This window comes from Macrobrachium rosenbergii, chromosome 54 (genome assembly GCF_040412425.1).
Source record: "Macrobrachium rosenbergii isolate ZJJX-2024 chromosome 54, ASM4041242v1, whole genome shotgun sequence".
In the NCBI taxonomy this organism is placed as follows: Eukaryota; Metazoa; Arthropoda; class Malacostraca; order Decapoda; family Palaemonidae; genus Macrobrachium; species Macrobrachium rosenbergii.
The window spans coordinates 32,325,698-32,340,236 of NC_089794.1; the positions used below are offsets into that span (position 1 = coordinate 32,325,698).

Sequence of the window (14,539 nt, forward strand, 5' to 3'; positions counted from 1 at the left end):
TTTTCTCTCAGTTTCCTTTCCAGCGCTGAATGACCTCAAAGGTCCCAGTGCTTGGCCTTTGGCCTAAACTCTGCATTCCGTTTCTTTGCATTAGGCTTTTCTCTTTTTACTCAATTACTCCTCTTTTTCTTCTTCTCGCTACGTTTACTATTTATTCTTTCTCTGTCCCTCTCTATCTTCATCTTGATCTTCTCTGTCTCTTTGTCAAGCCTGTGAAGCTTAAATTCTGCAATTTTATCGAGGCTTTCAGTATCATTCCCCCATCCCCTTCTCTCTCTCTCTCTCTCTCTCTCTCTCTCTCTCTCTCTCTCTCTCTCTCTCTCTCAACATGAAGCCTAAATTCAAGCTGCATCTTTGTCGAGCTTTGGGTACAATTCTCTCTCTCTCTCTCTCTCTCTCTCTCTCTCTCTCTCTCTCTCTCTCTCTCTCTCTCTCTCTCTGTGTCTCTGTCTCAACCTGTGAAGCTTAAATTCAAGCTGCATCTTTATCGAGCCTTTGGGTACAATTCTCTCTCTCTCTCTCTCTCTAACTTGCGAAGGCCCTCCAGTGAACTTAGCACAAATGGCTTTTCATTTCCTTCATGATTTGTGTGACGACTGCCCTCGTCTAAGGTACGTTTCGTCTGGACGACAGAAAATCTTTTGGAAATGTAAACTCTGGGGCATAGTTTTGCTTTGTTATTATGTTTGTTCGTTTTTGCATATTTTTTATTATTGTAGTTAATGTGCACTTCTGGTTGGTTGCTGGAATGTAGAATGTATAACATACATACTTTATATGTATATACATATATATATATATATATGCACATACATGTATGTATGTATATATGTATGTATGAATATTGCATTTTTGCAGCTCGTATTATTCAGCTTATTTATTTACTCAGTTATGTATTTATTTTTAAGTTTGCAGTCCCCTTGCGCCTCTCATCGATGTGGAGAGCTAAATTTACTATTAAAATATTTCATCATGGATTTACCCATAAAGGAAAGAAGCCAGGCACGGCTCAAAAAATAAAGGGTGTCGAAAAATAAGTAATAATATCATGGGTCTGTAATTTACAATAAATCTTTCTTATATTAAGGAAAGCCGACGGCACGGGCAACACTGGGTATATCTAGTCCATCCCATTGTGAAGAATAAAGATTGAGACTCAAAACGAAGATTGGTTCGGATATTGTTCCAAATTTAGAACCTGATTCCAAGTCGACCTTGAAATCAGAAAGGATGACATATATACTATCTTATTTTATTTATGAGAGCTCCAACTGGAAGGCCAGATTAATATCCTGTACTTAGTGCAGTCCTACAGTAAAAAAATATTGGGACGTGGACTCGGATGACACTCAGTAATTGGTCTATATATTTGGTAAGGGGGGAATGCCCTTGTCGCCTATAAATAATCGCTATCGATCGATCCCAACAGTAGGCTTGTAATTCCAGTTGACATTACTGGCTGTAATGATCTATATTTTGCCTATCATGCTATTATTAGTAGGGCCATCTAGCTGATTACGTTGACCTGCTCTAGCTGGGCATTAATACCCAGTCGGCTGATTCATTCAAGCAAATCTTGCTGCTAAGTTTTGGCGATCTCTTCTAGTTATCTGTGGTGAGGCCATCCAGTTAGTTGCGTTGACCTGTTGTGCATTTGCCTTAATAGCTAATCTGCCGAGATACCCAAGCAAATCTTGGTAAGTTTTGGTGACCTCTTCTAGTAATCTGGTATCGGTGATTTTACTAATCCGTTATACCCGAGTCGCACTGGTCTTGAATGTGATTAACCTGCTGATCTTATCCTTACGCCACAGCTGTTCTCAATGATACTCTGACATATTCTGAGTTCTCTTTCATCGCTGACCTTTTCTGACATTTTTTTTTTTTTTATTTATTCCCAACCACTTCCGGTGGACTGTGGCTACTAGTCTTTGTAATTATCTGATTTGTTTTCTTTAATGTAACGAGTTCTTATCTTAGCTTAAAGCATTATTATTATTATTATTATTATTATTATTATTATTATTATTATTATTATTATTATTATTATTATTTGTATAGTTACTGGTGGCGACTAGTCTTTCTAAATTTCTAATCTGACTTTCTAAATGTAACAGTTCGAATCTTAGTTTCCGTGTTGATTATTATTATTATTATTATTATTATTATTATTATTATTATTATTATTATTATTGTTATTATTATTATTATTATTATTCTTGTTGTTGTTGTTGTTGTTGTTGAAACAAGACGACCCTGTAACGAGGCTATAATATCGAGAATTAAAAGCCACAGTAGTGTTAAAAATATTTATGTTCAAAGTTAAAAACGAAACTTTTTACATAAATATTTTTAAAACTGCTGTGGCTTTTAGTTCTCGATATTATTATTATTATTATTATTATTATTATTATTATTATTATTATTATTATTATTATTATTATTATTTGTACAGATACTGATGGAGTTAGCAATAAGAAAGGCTATTTGAAAACAAGGGAAAATTGAGCACGTAATAAAAAAAAACGGGTACATCGCACATCCTCGTCTCTCCTCCATTCAGAGTCGCTACACTTTATTTCAAGGCTCCCAAACATGACCCCTTCCGGAGCCTTCAAATTGAAAAATCAATAAAGCGCGTTAGTGGATTAACGTTTTCGGTATCATCGCATTGGCCCAGCACCAACCCCCTCCCCTCCCCATCCCCTCCCCCAGGAGAGATGGTCCGTCTTGTGCTCCGAAGCACTTCGGGCCAGGGTCTCCTGGGAGGGAGATATGGTCGAGTGTACGCCCTTGTTGACTTGGGAGTATCGTCCTTGTGGACTGTATATGTTTTAGTATTCCTTAGCGCCCCCTACTCTCCCCCCACTTCTCCCCCCCTTATTCCCTCTGCCACTATCCGTACATCCCACCCTCTACCATGTACTGGGCGTGCTTAGAGGGGCCTGGGTTAACATTAAATTTTGTGGCGTGGGAGATGTGACTTAGTCCCTACGGCTTAGACAATATATTTGCTTGACTTGTCATTGTAGAGAAGGGTAATCTGCAGATTCACAGTTGTATGTCTTGCCTATTTTTTTCTCAATGTTTATATCTTCGTTGAATGTAAAGAACGAGACAGAATCAAGTTTAACGGAACGGAAATTAAACGAAGCAAAAGTTGAATTATGTACGTTCGCCAGAAGGAGATGAGAAACGAACCATCGAGTTCGTTCTTGTAATTTTCGAAAATGTGTAACATTTACTACACGAAAGTACTCAGTGCTAAGTTTTGCATTTTCTCCTTTTCTGTAGCGAACCTATAAATTTTATATCGCGCGAAAGGTTTGTGACTCTTCAGCAAAGCCGAATGATATATTTAACGATGCAGTGCAGTGTGCTTTTTCGGTTGAGAAAGTGATTCGACGAGTTTGAAAAGTATAAGAAAAAAATATATAGTTGTGTGTGCGTGTTCTTGTATGTATTTTTATGTAGTGCTACTGGATGCTGTATGTATATACGTATGTATATACATCATCTAATGTATATACATCAGCTTATATACGAGAAACTCGTTGAAATTAATGGTTATTTTCATTACTATTCATAAATTTACGAAATTATATTGTAAATTTCACATGTTCTCCATAATGAAGTTTTGTGAACGGCGCATGTTTTTGTATTAGTAAGTGCATATATTTTATTGGTGCTGTTTACTGTTTTACAGCATTTGCTGTCATTGTTTCATCGAGTATATAACCTTTCCCTGATCATCAGACTCCCACAATTTCATTGGCGATGTGAAACGTGAAGATCGATAACCGTAGAGTTTTGAACCCTGATAGAAAGATGTTGATATTGAAATCTGCTGTTTCATTATTATTATTATTATTATTATTATTATTATTATTATTATTATTATTATTATTATTATTATTACAGATTCGTGTATAGTTTTCCTCAATTTTAAGAAACCATTTATATTTAGTAGCTTAATTTAATTACATGGATAGAATGTTTTAGAGTTACTGATAGCAAAAATACAGAACTACTGTCTGATATGCTGTTCATTATCATAAAAAAGTATACTTAGTAATGTATTGGTTTAATTGACGGGTTTATTCCTTTAACTTTTTAAAAATCTTAGTTACTTCTCTGTTGTTTATTTCATGAACTTAACTCCCTGAACCACAGACGTTGGTAGACAATGCCGTTGAGGAACTCAACTGCAGTCTTTGCTTGTTTCAACACAGGTGCTTGCCGGGTGGGAAACCTGATATTTTTATGTAGCCCAGACCTGTTATAAACAATTAAAGAGAATGATTCCGGCCTCTGAGAGGCTAAAAAGGTCGCAGGAGTGAAGGAAAACGGAATTAGGAAGAGCTTTCGGAAGCTTGCCCTTTTTTGGGGGGATTCAGTAGGAAGTCAGCATGGCAAGTGTTCTGCTGAACATCAGAATGTCAGCAGGATTAACCTTTCAGTTGAAGGTCAGCGCAGTGAATATTATCAAGTAACCCGCTATTAAGATGTTTTCAGTAAGAAATTTGCAGAGTAGACGCTCAGTAGTAAATAGCGAGACTAACCTTTCAGTAGCCAGTAGCAAGTCAACAATATATATTTCAGTAGGAATTCAATGATATGAGCTGTCAGTGAAAAGTCAGCAGAAACTAACCCCTCAGTTAAAATTCAGTCAGCAGCCATCATCAAGAAGTCAGCACAAGACAACCTTCCAGTCAGCAGACCAAGACCTTTACTCGGAAGCTCAAACGTAACATCAGCAGAAAATAGCACAATAACCTTTCACAAAGAAGTCAGCGAAATAAGACCCCTTGACTCGTGGTATCGACCAGGTCCCCGAATATGGGGCCTAATATTACCTAATGATATATTAATTAGCAAGACGGGGCGATCGGTAACGGCACCAGGCGAACATTACCTAATTTTAGGACGGGGGCCGAAAGTGGGGTATATAATTACTTGTTATAGGAACTGTGTCTTCCACGTCTTCTTCTTCTTCTTCTTCTTCTTCTTCTTCTTCTTCTTCTTCTTCTTCTTATTATTATTATTATTATTATTATTATTATTATTATTATTATTATTGTTCAGAGGATGAATTCTATTGATATGGAACAAGCCCACATAAGGGGCCACCGACTTGAAATTCAAGCTTCCAAAGAATATTAAGGTGTTCATTCGAAAGAAATAACAGAAGGCAGTGGGAAATACAGAAAGAGATCAATTATTAGAAAAACAGATAAATTAACAAATAAATAAGTAAATAAATAAAATAGTAAGTAAAATTTTAAGATGGAAATTGAATTGTATTAGGTAGTAATGCATATTGAAAGGAGAATGAGAATGAATCTGAGTATTCTAAAAGAACATATCTTTATTTTTTTTCTTTTTTACGGGCCTGAAATTTTTTTTCAGATTTTCAGATCCGATCTTTTTTCTGTTGGTTGGTTGGGCGGAGGCCAGAGGCCCATACCATGCGTCTTAATACGCTTCAGCTCCTTACCATCACCTCCAAGAATCCATGTTGGCATAAAAGAGGACTAATGCATGCCAGCTAATCAGATCGGATCTTTGGTTACGATGTGATCAAAAGAAAATACATTAAAAAGTGAATAACCCAGATTTCTAACCATTGCTAATGCGAAAGTAATGGAAGTGGGCAGAGAGAGAGAGAGAGAGAGAGAGAGAGAGAGAGAGAGAGAGAGAGAGAGAGAGATCTTTTGTCAGTTTTTAACAAAATGTTGAAAAGATAGAGGTACTTTTCTTACATGGTAATAATGTGATATTTTCAAATTTGTAATTATTATATAATAAATATCTTTCTATATATATACATATATATATATATATATATATATATATATATATATATATATATATATATATATATATATGTATATACATATACATACATGCATATATATATGTGTGTGTGTTTTATCAAACTCGCATTTGTAAAGGCTCTTAGCATAAAATCTTAGATGCAGAGAAGAACTCAAAACAAGATGTCACATTAAAGCTACAATTGTGAAAATCGATACCTACTTTTCCTCAAGCTGTCCCCTTTAAGATTTTAGTTCTTTTCACTAGAATCGTGTCCCTTAGTTCTTCCACGCGAAGTAAGTTCTTTGTGAGTGAGTGTTGTCATTTCGCTTGTGCTTCAGCTGAACACGCTTAGCTTTTTAATGAAATCTTGGACGGGAATAGAATACTTAAACGTGTATATTTTATATGTTCGATTTTTCCTTTTGATTTAGTTTAGTGATACGTGACCTAACATTCATGCATTTCTAGATATATTTTATGGAGATTGTTATATTTCTGACTGAACTGTGTAAATGATTTCGTGGTATGAATTAGTATGTGGGTGAGCTTGACCTATATTTTGCTTTTATTACGAATTATTTGATTTTATACTTCCCCTTTCGTATGCTTTGTAATTTTTCTTTATATTTTGTGTGATAACAGATGTGATTGCATATTCATTTGGGTTTTGTTTCTTGAAGGGAATTAATACAGATTTGTGACTTAGGCTTTTTTTTCTTTTTCTTAGTTTTGAACTGATTCCTCTGTAAAATTTCTGGGCGTTTTCTTTGGCATTTTGCTTTTTTATCTTTTTTATTCTACATAAACCCGATTCTAGTGCAACCCCTCCCCCCCACTCCTTTTATTTTACTTTATTTTGCCTTTTATGCTGTCTTTGTTTTTTTTTCGTTTGTTTGCTCTGTCTAATGCTGACTCTGTTTGCAAACCTTTTTTTATGTTTTTCCTTATTGCTGTTGTCTGGCGTTTGCCTATTAAAATTTTACATGATTTCCTTGTGTACATTTTGACTACATTTTGACTTTTCCTTTTTTTTATTTACTTTCCTGCCTTTTGACGTAATCCTTTTTTTATTGCTAGTAATATTTTTTTGGCTGTCATTGTCATCCTTGTTTACTTACGTACTTTCAACCGTTTCATTGTAGACATTCGTTTGTCTTTTTTTATTTTTTACTTCTTGACTTTTCGTTCATTTTTGCTGCTGTTGCTTTTATTGACTTTATTTGAACCTGATTTCGCTGTCAACCTTCTTGAAGTTTCCTTTACTGTTGTTGTTGCTGTTGTTGCTGACGTAGTCGTCGTTTACTTACTCAGTTTCGTTGTTTTCAAAGACGAGTTCTCCCTCGGCCTCGGTGTAGTCCTTGCCGGCTTTGGCGGTTCCGTCCTCGGTCTTGTAGGGGAGGGAGACACGGCCACGTGCTCCCGACCAGCGGACGATCTTCAGCTCGTAGGTGCCGATGGACTCGACGATCTCCACATCCTTCTCGCCGACGTTGAAGATGCCACCGTGATCGTCGTCGAGGATCATAATGGTAGCGACGTAGGGAGCAGCCAGCTCCATCTTGACGGGCTTGTTGGGCTGTCCAGCTGCTCCGTTGACGGCGTGGGTGATGGCAGTGCCGTCAGGAGAGCCGAGGCGCATGTTGGAGAGGCGGACGTAGAAGTGCTCGTCCTCCTCAAACACTTCGTCGTCGATGACTTCCAGGTTGAAGGTCTTCTGGGTCTCGCCGGGCAGGAAGACCAGGGTTCCCTCGGCTTGGACGTAGTCGCCGCCGGCGTTGGCCGTGCCGTCTTCGGTCTTGTAGTCCACGAGGACGGTGGTGTTGAGGTCGCCGCCCTCGCGGATGACGGTGACTTCGAAGGTGCCCACGTTCTCCATGACGGTGTAGTGGCCGGGGTCGAACATGATGCGGATGGTGTCCAGGTCCTTCTTCTCTTCGGCTTCTTCTTCCTTGGTCTCCTTCACTTCCTCGCGCGCCTTCTTCATGATGTTGCCGCCGCCCGTCAGCTTCCTGGTGGCCTGGATGCGGTAGAAGGCGCGGGATTTGGGGCCGCGGTTGATGATCTCTTCCCTGGCCATGGACTCCAGGGTCTCCATGCCGATGTCCGGGTGCTTGACCCTCAGTTCGCGGATGACCGACATGTACTCCTTGCGGTGCTCCTCGAACTCCTTGACGGACTCGTCGACGTTCTCGCCGTACTGGTAGCCCTCGTCCTTCTTGCCCATCTCCAGGTCTCCGCCGGCCTCGTGCTCGATGATCACGCCGCGCTTGCTCATGCGGTACTCCTTGCTCATGTACTTGTAGAAGAGGAGGCGGCGGTCGGCGATGTAGGCCAGCACCACTACGATGGGGAAGAAGAGGAAGGTGAGGAAGGCCTCCCAGAACTCCACGACGCCGTAGGAGATCTCGGCCAGGATGACGTACAGCCAGATGTAGGCGAAGACGGAGAAGGTGGCGGTGACGAAGAACACGCGCAAGTGCTTGATGTAGCGGACTTCTCCGTCGGGGATGACGTACACGCAGATGGCGATGATGACGAACAGGTTGAAGGCGGCGGATCCGACGATGGTGCCTGGGCCCAGGTCGCCGGCCTCGAAGTTCGTGGCGAACATCTCCACGACGGACAGGAGGATCTCAGGGGCGGAGGAACCCAGGGCCATGAGGGTGAGGTTAGCCACGGTCTCGTTCCAGATCTGCACCACTATGATCTGCGTCTCGCCGTTGGGCTTCTTGACGGTCACTTCCTTCTCCTGCGAGGTGATCATTTCGATGGAGCCCATGAAGCGGTCGGCCACGATGGAGACGCCGATGAAGAGCCACACCATGGCCACGAAGTAGACGATGGCTCTGGCCACGCGATCCCCTGTGGTCAGGCCCTCTTGCGGGGTCCATACGGGAAGGATGAGGCCGGGGTTGCACTTCCCGAAGAAGTCGTCGGTCTCATTGCTATCCTGGGCGGTCGCCGGACTTGCGAAAGCGAGCACTAAAACACACAGACCTAACAAACGTATTCCCCAGTGGGAAGAGTCGCTGGCTTTGGGTTCAAACATGGTGCCGACAGAGGTTTTGCAAGGCCTCACCCTTACGCAAACGAAGCACACGCGGTCACTGGGTTAAGAGAAGAGAAGAAAAAGAAAAAAGATGTTTGTTATATGTTAAATCAGTGATCTCCTTTCGTCATGACGTTCGCCACTGTCACACTCTGAAGTCACAGGACAGGAGCCTAACGTCTCCTTCCACACACACCGCGCCACCAAATGGTAGGGAGGCCGAGACGCCAGGCTACAACTCTCTCGCGCCGGCGCAATGCCGCCTCCTCCTCCTCCTCCTCCTCCTCTTCCTCCCCTCCTCCTCCTCCCTCACTCCTCCTCCTCCTCCTCCTCCTCCATCTCCTCCCGCCCCGTGTCTGACAAACGCCATTAAGGACCACTTCGAATTGAGTGATATCACATCAGATGTAAACCAACAATTTACCGGTGGGGATGAGATGCGCAGATCAGTCTCAATACGAAAAGACAAAGGGCGAAATGTACCGGGAATGGCTATTGTAACGTGAGCGGGGGGGTGCGCTAAGGGAGTGGGGGAATAGGAGGAGGAGGAGGAGGAGGGGTCGGGGAGGGGTGGGGCCAGTGGTCGCTTCGACTCTCGGCACCACCCCTACCCCTAAGGGTATTTTGGGCATGACCATGTTCTTCACTACCGCCGGGAATCTAACATGCTACACACACACAGACACATATTCAACTTGCCGTTCTATAGCTTCGGTGTGTTTGTGGCCTTAAATCTCATTGAAGATTTATGCCGGTTATTAGAATGAAGATTCGTCTCATTGATGCAGTCAAACTGAATGTGGGCGTGAGTGCCAAATTTTGTTTTCTGTCACCTGCTTAGAATCTTCAGTCACAGGACAGTGCCATCAAGATGCTAGCAGGCCTTGTCAGGGTGATATATAATATATATATATATATATATATATATATATATATATATATATATATATATATATATATATATATATATATATATATATATATATATAATGTATATATATACGTATATATTTTATATATATATAAAATTACATGCTCTCTCTCTCTCTCTCTCTCTCTCTCTCTCTCTCTCTCTCTCTCTCTCTCTCTCTCTCTCTCATGTATGTATATATATATATATATATATATATATATATATATATATATATATATATATATATATATATATATATATATATATATATATATATATATATGCATGCAGAGAGTGAGAGAGAGAGAGAGAAAAATGGCTACTAGTTGACCGTCTGATTGGTAGCAATTCATGAAATGGGAGAGGGCAAAATTTTTTAAATTTGTATTGAACTCTTTAAAATCTTTTAAATTTGTTTAACGTAAATGTTTTCTTCCGTCTGCCACTAGGCTCTGGAATATTCTCACGGCCGAATTCTTTTATTCTTCCGAATTACTGTAGGAAAAAACAGTTCTGTGGTCTTCATATTTCATATGAAGGGTCTTTGAACTTCCGTCGCTCAAGGGGCATAAATATCGACCCTTATTTTCCGTCTAACTTGAGCTGAATAAGTTCGTTGGATTGCCCATCCCGTCGGCCTTTGTAGAAAGAAAAAATAAACTTGATATTTATTAAATGCGTCATCTTGGGTTTTTTGTGCCTGGCTCGGTGATTACCAGCCAGGCACCTGCCATTCCAGGAGTGTTTGAATGATCAAGTTGAGCTGTTGTCTTTTTTTTTATGAACGATGCCGACGGCACGGGCAATCTTTATGGTCATATCTAGGCCAGGATTGAGTCAAAAGAACAAAAGCCTCGCTAGGGTGTGTTTTTGTACGGTTTCGAGAAAAAAAATTACTTTTTAAAATTGATTCATGATTTCATGCGATTCCGAAAACAAAAAAGAATATACTTTTTCAAATTCCTTTGAGATTGCAAATTTTGGATTCGTTTTAGAAGCGACTGAAGACAAAGTATAATTATATTTTAATGGGCAGAGTATAATGGAAATCAGATTAGAATTTGAATATTAAATGAAAAAAAAATATCTAAAAGTTATTATCTCTCAGCTCTAGGAGAGTAAAACTGGTTGCATATTCCGCGAAAGGTGTAAGGGAGAAACGATCTTCTAGATGAAAAAATACCGAAAATAAGATAATTCACAACGAAGCGGAATGACGGAAGGCGTGCATAGAGCGCGGTGCGAACTCGTACGCATCTACTAACGTACGCATATTTGATTGAGTGGAGTGAACAGACAAAAAAGAACAGGTCTAATGTTAACGCATAGGGGTTGGAGAACCTCCAAGAACCCTCAATCCCCCCTCTCTCTCTCTCTCTCTCTCTCTCTCTCTCTCTCTCTCTCTCTCTCTCTCTCTCTCTCTCTCTCCCTCCACACAGAGGGGGTGTGAGGTTGCCAGTGAAAAGTAACTCTCTCTCTCTCTCTCTCTCTCTCTCTCTCTCTCTCTCTCTCTCTCTCTGTTTGACCAAGATTAAATCGACATGGGATTAGATGGTTTTTCAGGATGTATTATTAGCGAAAACACTGAGATAAAATAGTTGAAAAATTGACAGAAAGTATCATTCGATGCTTATATTGTTCTTATATTGTCGCAGATGTAAAATCCCGTAGCTGTATATTTATGTACAGGTAAGCTCACACACACACACACACACACATATATATATATATATATATATATATATATATATATATATATATATATATATATATATATATATATATATATATGTGTATATAACGAGTGTTATATATATATATATATATATATATATATATATATATATATATATATATATATATATATATATATATATATATATATATATATATAAATAAAGATAAAATCCACGAAGGAAAGGAAACACTAGAGTGCTGCGAGGCCTTTCGACTCTGTCGGCCTTGGCAGTCTGCTAAGTAAAGGACGACAGAGTCGAAAGGCCTCGCAGCACTCCAGTGTTTCCTTTCCTTCGTGGATTTTATCTATCTATCTATCTATATATATATATATATATATATATATATATATATATATATATATTATATATATATATATATATATATATATATATATATATATATATATATATATATATATATATATATATATATATATATATATATATATATATATATATATATATATATATTAGAGAATACAAGAGTAAGTGCATGAAATTCCCTCTCATTGCGAAAGTATTTTTTGTTTCCATAGCAAACCGTCTGCGTCTGCAAGCACTCTTCCAAGTCTTGTAACAGTTGTGGATGGCAGTCTTTATTGTCCAGTCATAAAACAGTGTTATGTTTGTTGAACAGCTCTCAGAATTAATATCTCCTGGCTTCGTATAATACAAGGAAAACTCTTCAGTACTATAGAGGGTAGTACAGATGAGCAGTACAGTACTGCCGAGAACAGTACAACACTGTACAGTTCAGTAGTGCAGTGCTGGCCAGATCAGTACAGTGCAGAACAGTTCAGCAGTACAAGTACAGTTCAGACAGAATATCGTCTGGTTACTGAGCTCATGTTGCAAGAAAAACATTATTTGTTTTGACAGGTATCTGTCTCTCTCTCTCTCTCTCTCTCTCTCTCTCTCTCTCTTTAGCTTTGTTCTGTTACTCTGATTGTGCTTCTAATCTTTACCCACGCATGTGTGCTTCCGAGAATAGCTTATCATTTCTACTCTCTCTCTCTCTCTCTCTCTCTCTCTCTCTCTCTCTCTCTCTCTCTCTCTCTCATCTTGGCGTTGTACTCTCTCCTTGATTGTGATTGTACACTTTACTCACCCATGTTAACTTCCAAGAGTAGCTCTCTCTCTCTCTCTCTCTCTCTCTCTCTCTCTCTCTCTCTCTCTCTCTCTCTCTCTCTCTCTCTCTCTCTCTCCTGGTAGCCATTATTCATGTAGAATCTGAACTCTCACATCCCCCTTCCCTCTCTTAGTGTGCTTGTATACCTTACTTACCGATATATATTTCCGAGAATAACCATTATTTCAACTCTCTCTCTCTCTCTCTCTCTCTCTCTCTCTCTCTCTCTCTCTCTCTCTCTCTCTCTCTCTCTCTCTTCCACGAAGCAAATGTATTGTCCATGCCTTTGGAAAAGCCCTTTGCTAAACGTTGAAGAGGCTCAGTACGCCTGTATCTGTCATTCAACTTCAGCGAAGGAAGATTGATTGCACCGTGGGAAATGGGCTAGCTCTCTCTCTCTCTCTCTCTCTCTCTCTCTCTCTCAAGCTCGGATTTCATCACAGAGGAAGTCGGTGATTGGTTGGTTCAGACTATGTTAGGTTTACAAAGTTGTCAGTTAATTTTAGGTTTATGAGAATTAACAGATATAATGGTATGTATGTATGTATGTATGTATTTTTATATGTATATTTATTTAATACGTGGAGACGACTGAGTAATATATATATATATATATATATATATATATATATATATATATATATATATATATATATATATATATATATACTGTATATATAATATATATATATATATATATATATATATATATATATATATATATATATATATATATATATATTTATCAACAAATCAACAGATTCTCCAAGTATCCAAAAATTAAGCACTATATATGTATGTATGTATATATGTATGTATATATATACATACATACATACATACATACATACATATATAGTGCTTGATTTTTGGATACTAGGAGAATCTGTTGATTTGTTGATATATATATATATATATATATATATATATATATATATATATATATATATATATATATATATATATATATATATATATACATATACATATATATATATATATATATATATGCATGCATACATGGTGCTTAATTTTTGTATACTTAGAGAATCTGTTGATTTGTTTATTTGTAGATAAATATTTACATATGAAATACGTAGGCTTGAGATTGTATGTATACATTCTTGTATTACTGTACGTTCCCATTACATCTGTTGATCTAAGAGTGTATGTAATGATTTATAGTATTATTTGTACTTTTAACACGTAAACATGTGTGTTTTTCTTCTAATTTTAACACATGTATGTTACCATATGTATATCTTGATCATTTCATAAATGTGTGACTGTAAGAGATATTTTGATATTTTAGTTTTTCCGAGCTCTAATGTCGTGCATCATTCATATCGAGAATACATGGATGCATGTATACAGTATTTGTAGGTAATTTTGAAGGTTCATGTATAATTACAAATATTCTGGAGATTTTTCATCCATTTATAAGAGAGGACAGTAAGGAGAAAATTACTTAGCCTGGTTATAGTAGATAAGATGGTACTTATTCATAAACTGTAGATAAAGACTTTGAAGCAGGTTTAGTTTTCTGTAAAAGAAAACTGCTATGGCGGCTTTGTCTCGCCGTCCGCACTTTTTCTGTCCGCACATTTTCTGTCCGCCCTCAGATCTTAAAAACTACTGAAGCTAGAGGGCTGCAAGCTGGTATGCTGATCATCCGCCCTCTAATCATCAAACATACCAAATTGCAACCCTCTAGCCTCATTAGTTTTTATATTATTTAAGGTTAAAGTTAGCCATACTCGTGCATCTGGCAACTATATAGAACAGGCCACCGCGGGGCCGTGGTTAAAGATTCATGGCCCGTAGCTCATACAGCATTATACCGAGACCACCGAAGGATAGATCTGTTTTCGGTGGCTTTGATTATACAC

General features: G+C 38.4%; 1 protein-coding gene across 10 annotated transcripts in view; it reads right to left on the minus strand.

Annotated features, from left to right (window-relative positions):
- Calx (sodium/calcium exchanger 3) overlaps positions 1-9,081 on the minus strand; it is a 429,752-nt gene extending 420,671 nt beyond the window's left edge. For all 10 annotated transcript variants that reach the window (XM_067097790.1, XM_067097794.1, XM_067097795.1 and 7 more), the window contains exon 1: positions 7,128-9,081. In XM_067097790.1, coding sequence (XP_066953891.1) covers positions 7,128-8,869 — 1,742 coding nt within the window. In that variant the 5' untranslated portion in view covers positions 8,870-9,081. The remainder of the gene's footprint in view (positions 1-7,127) is intronic.
- Between the last annotated feature and the right edge of the window lie 5,458 nt (positions 9,082-14,539).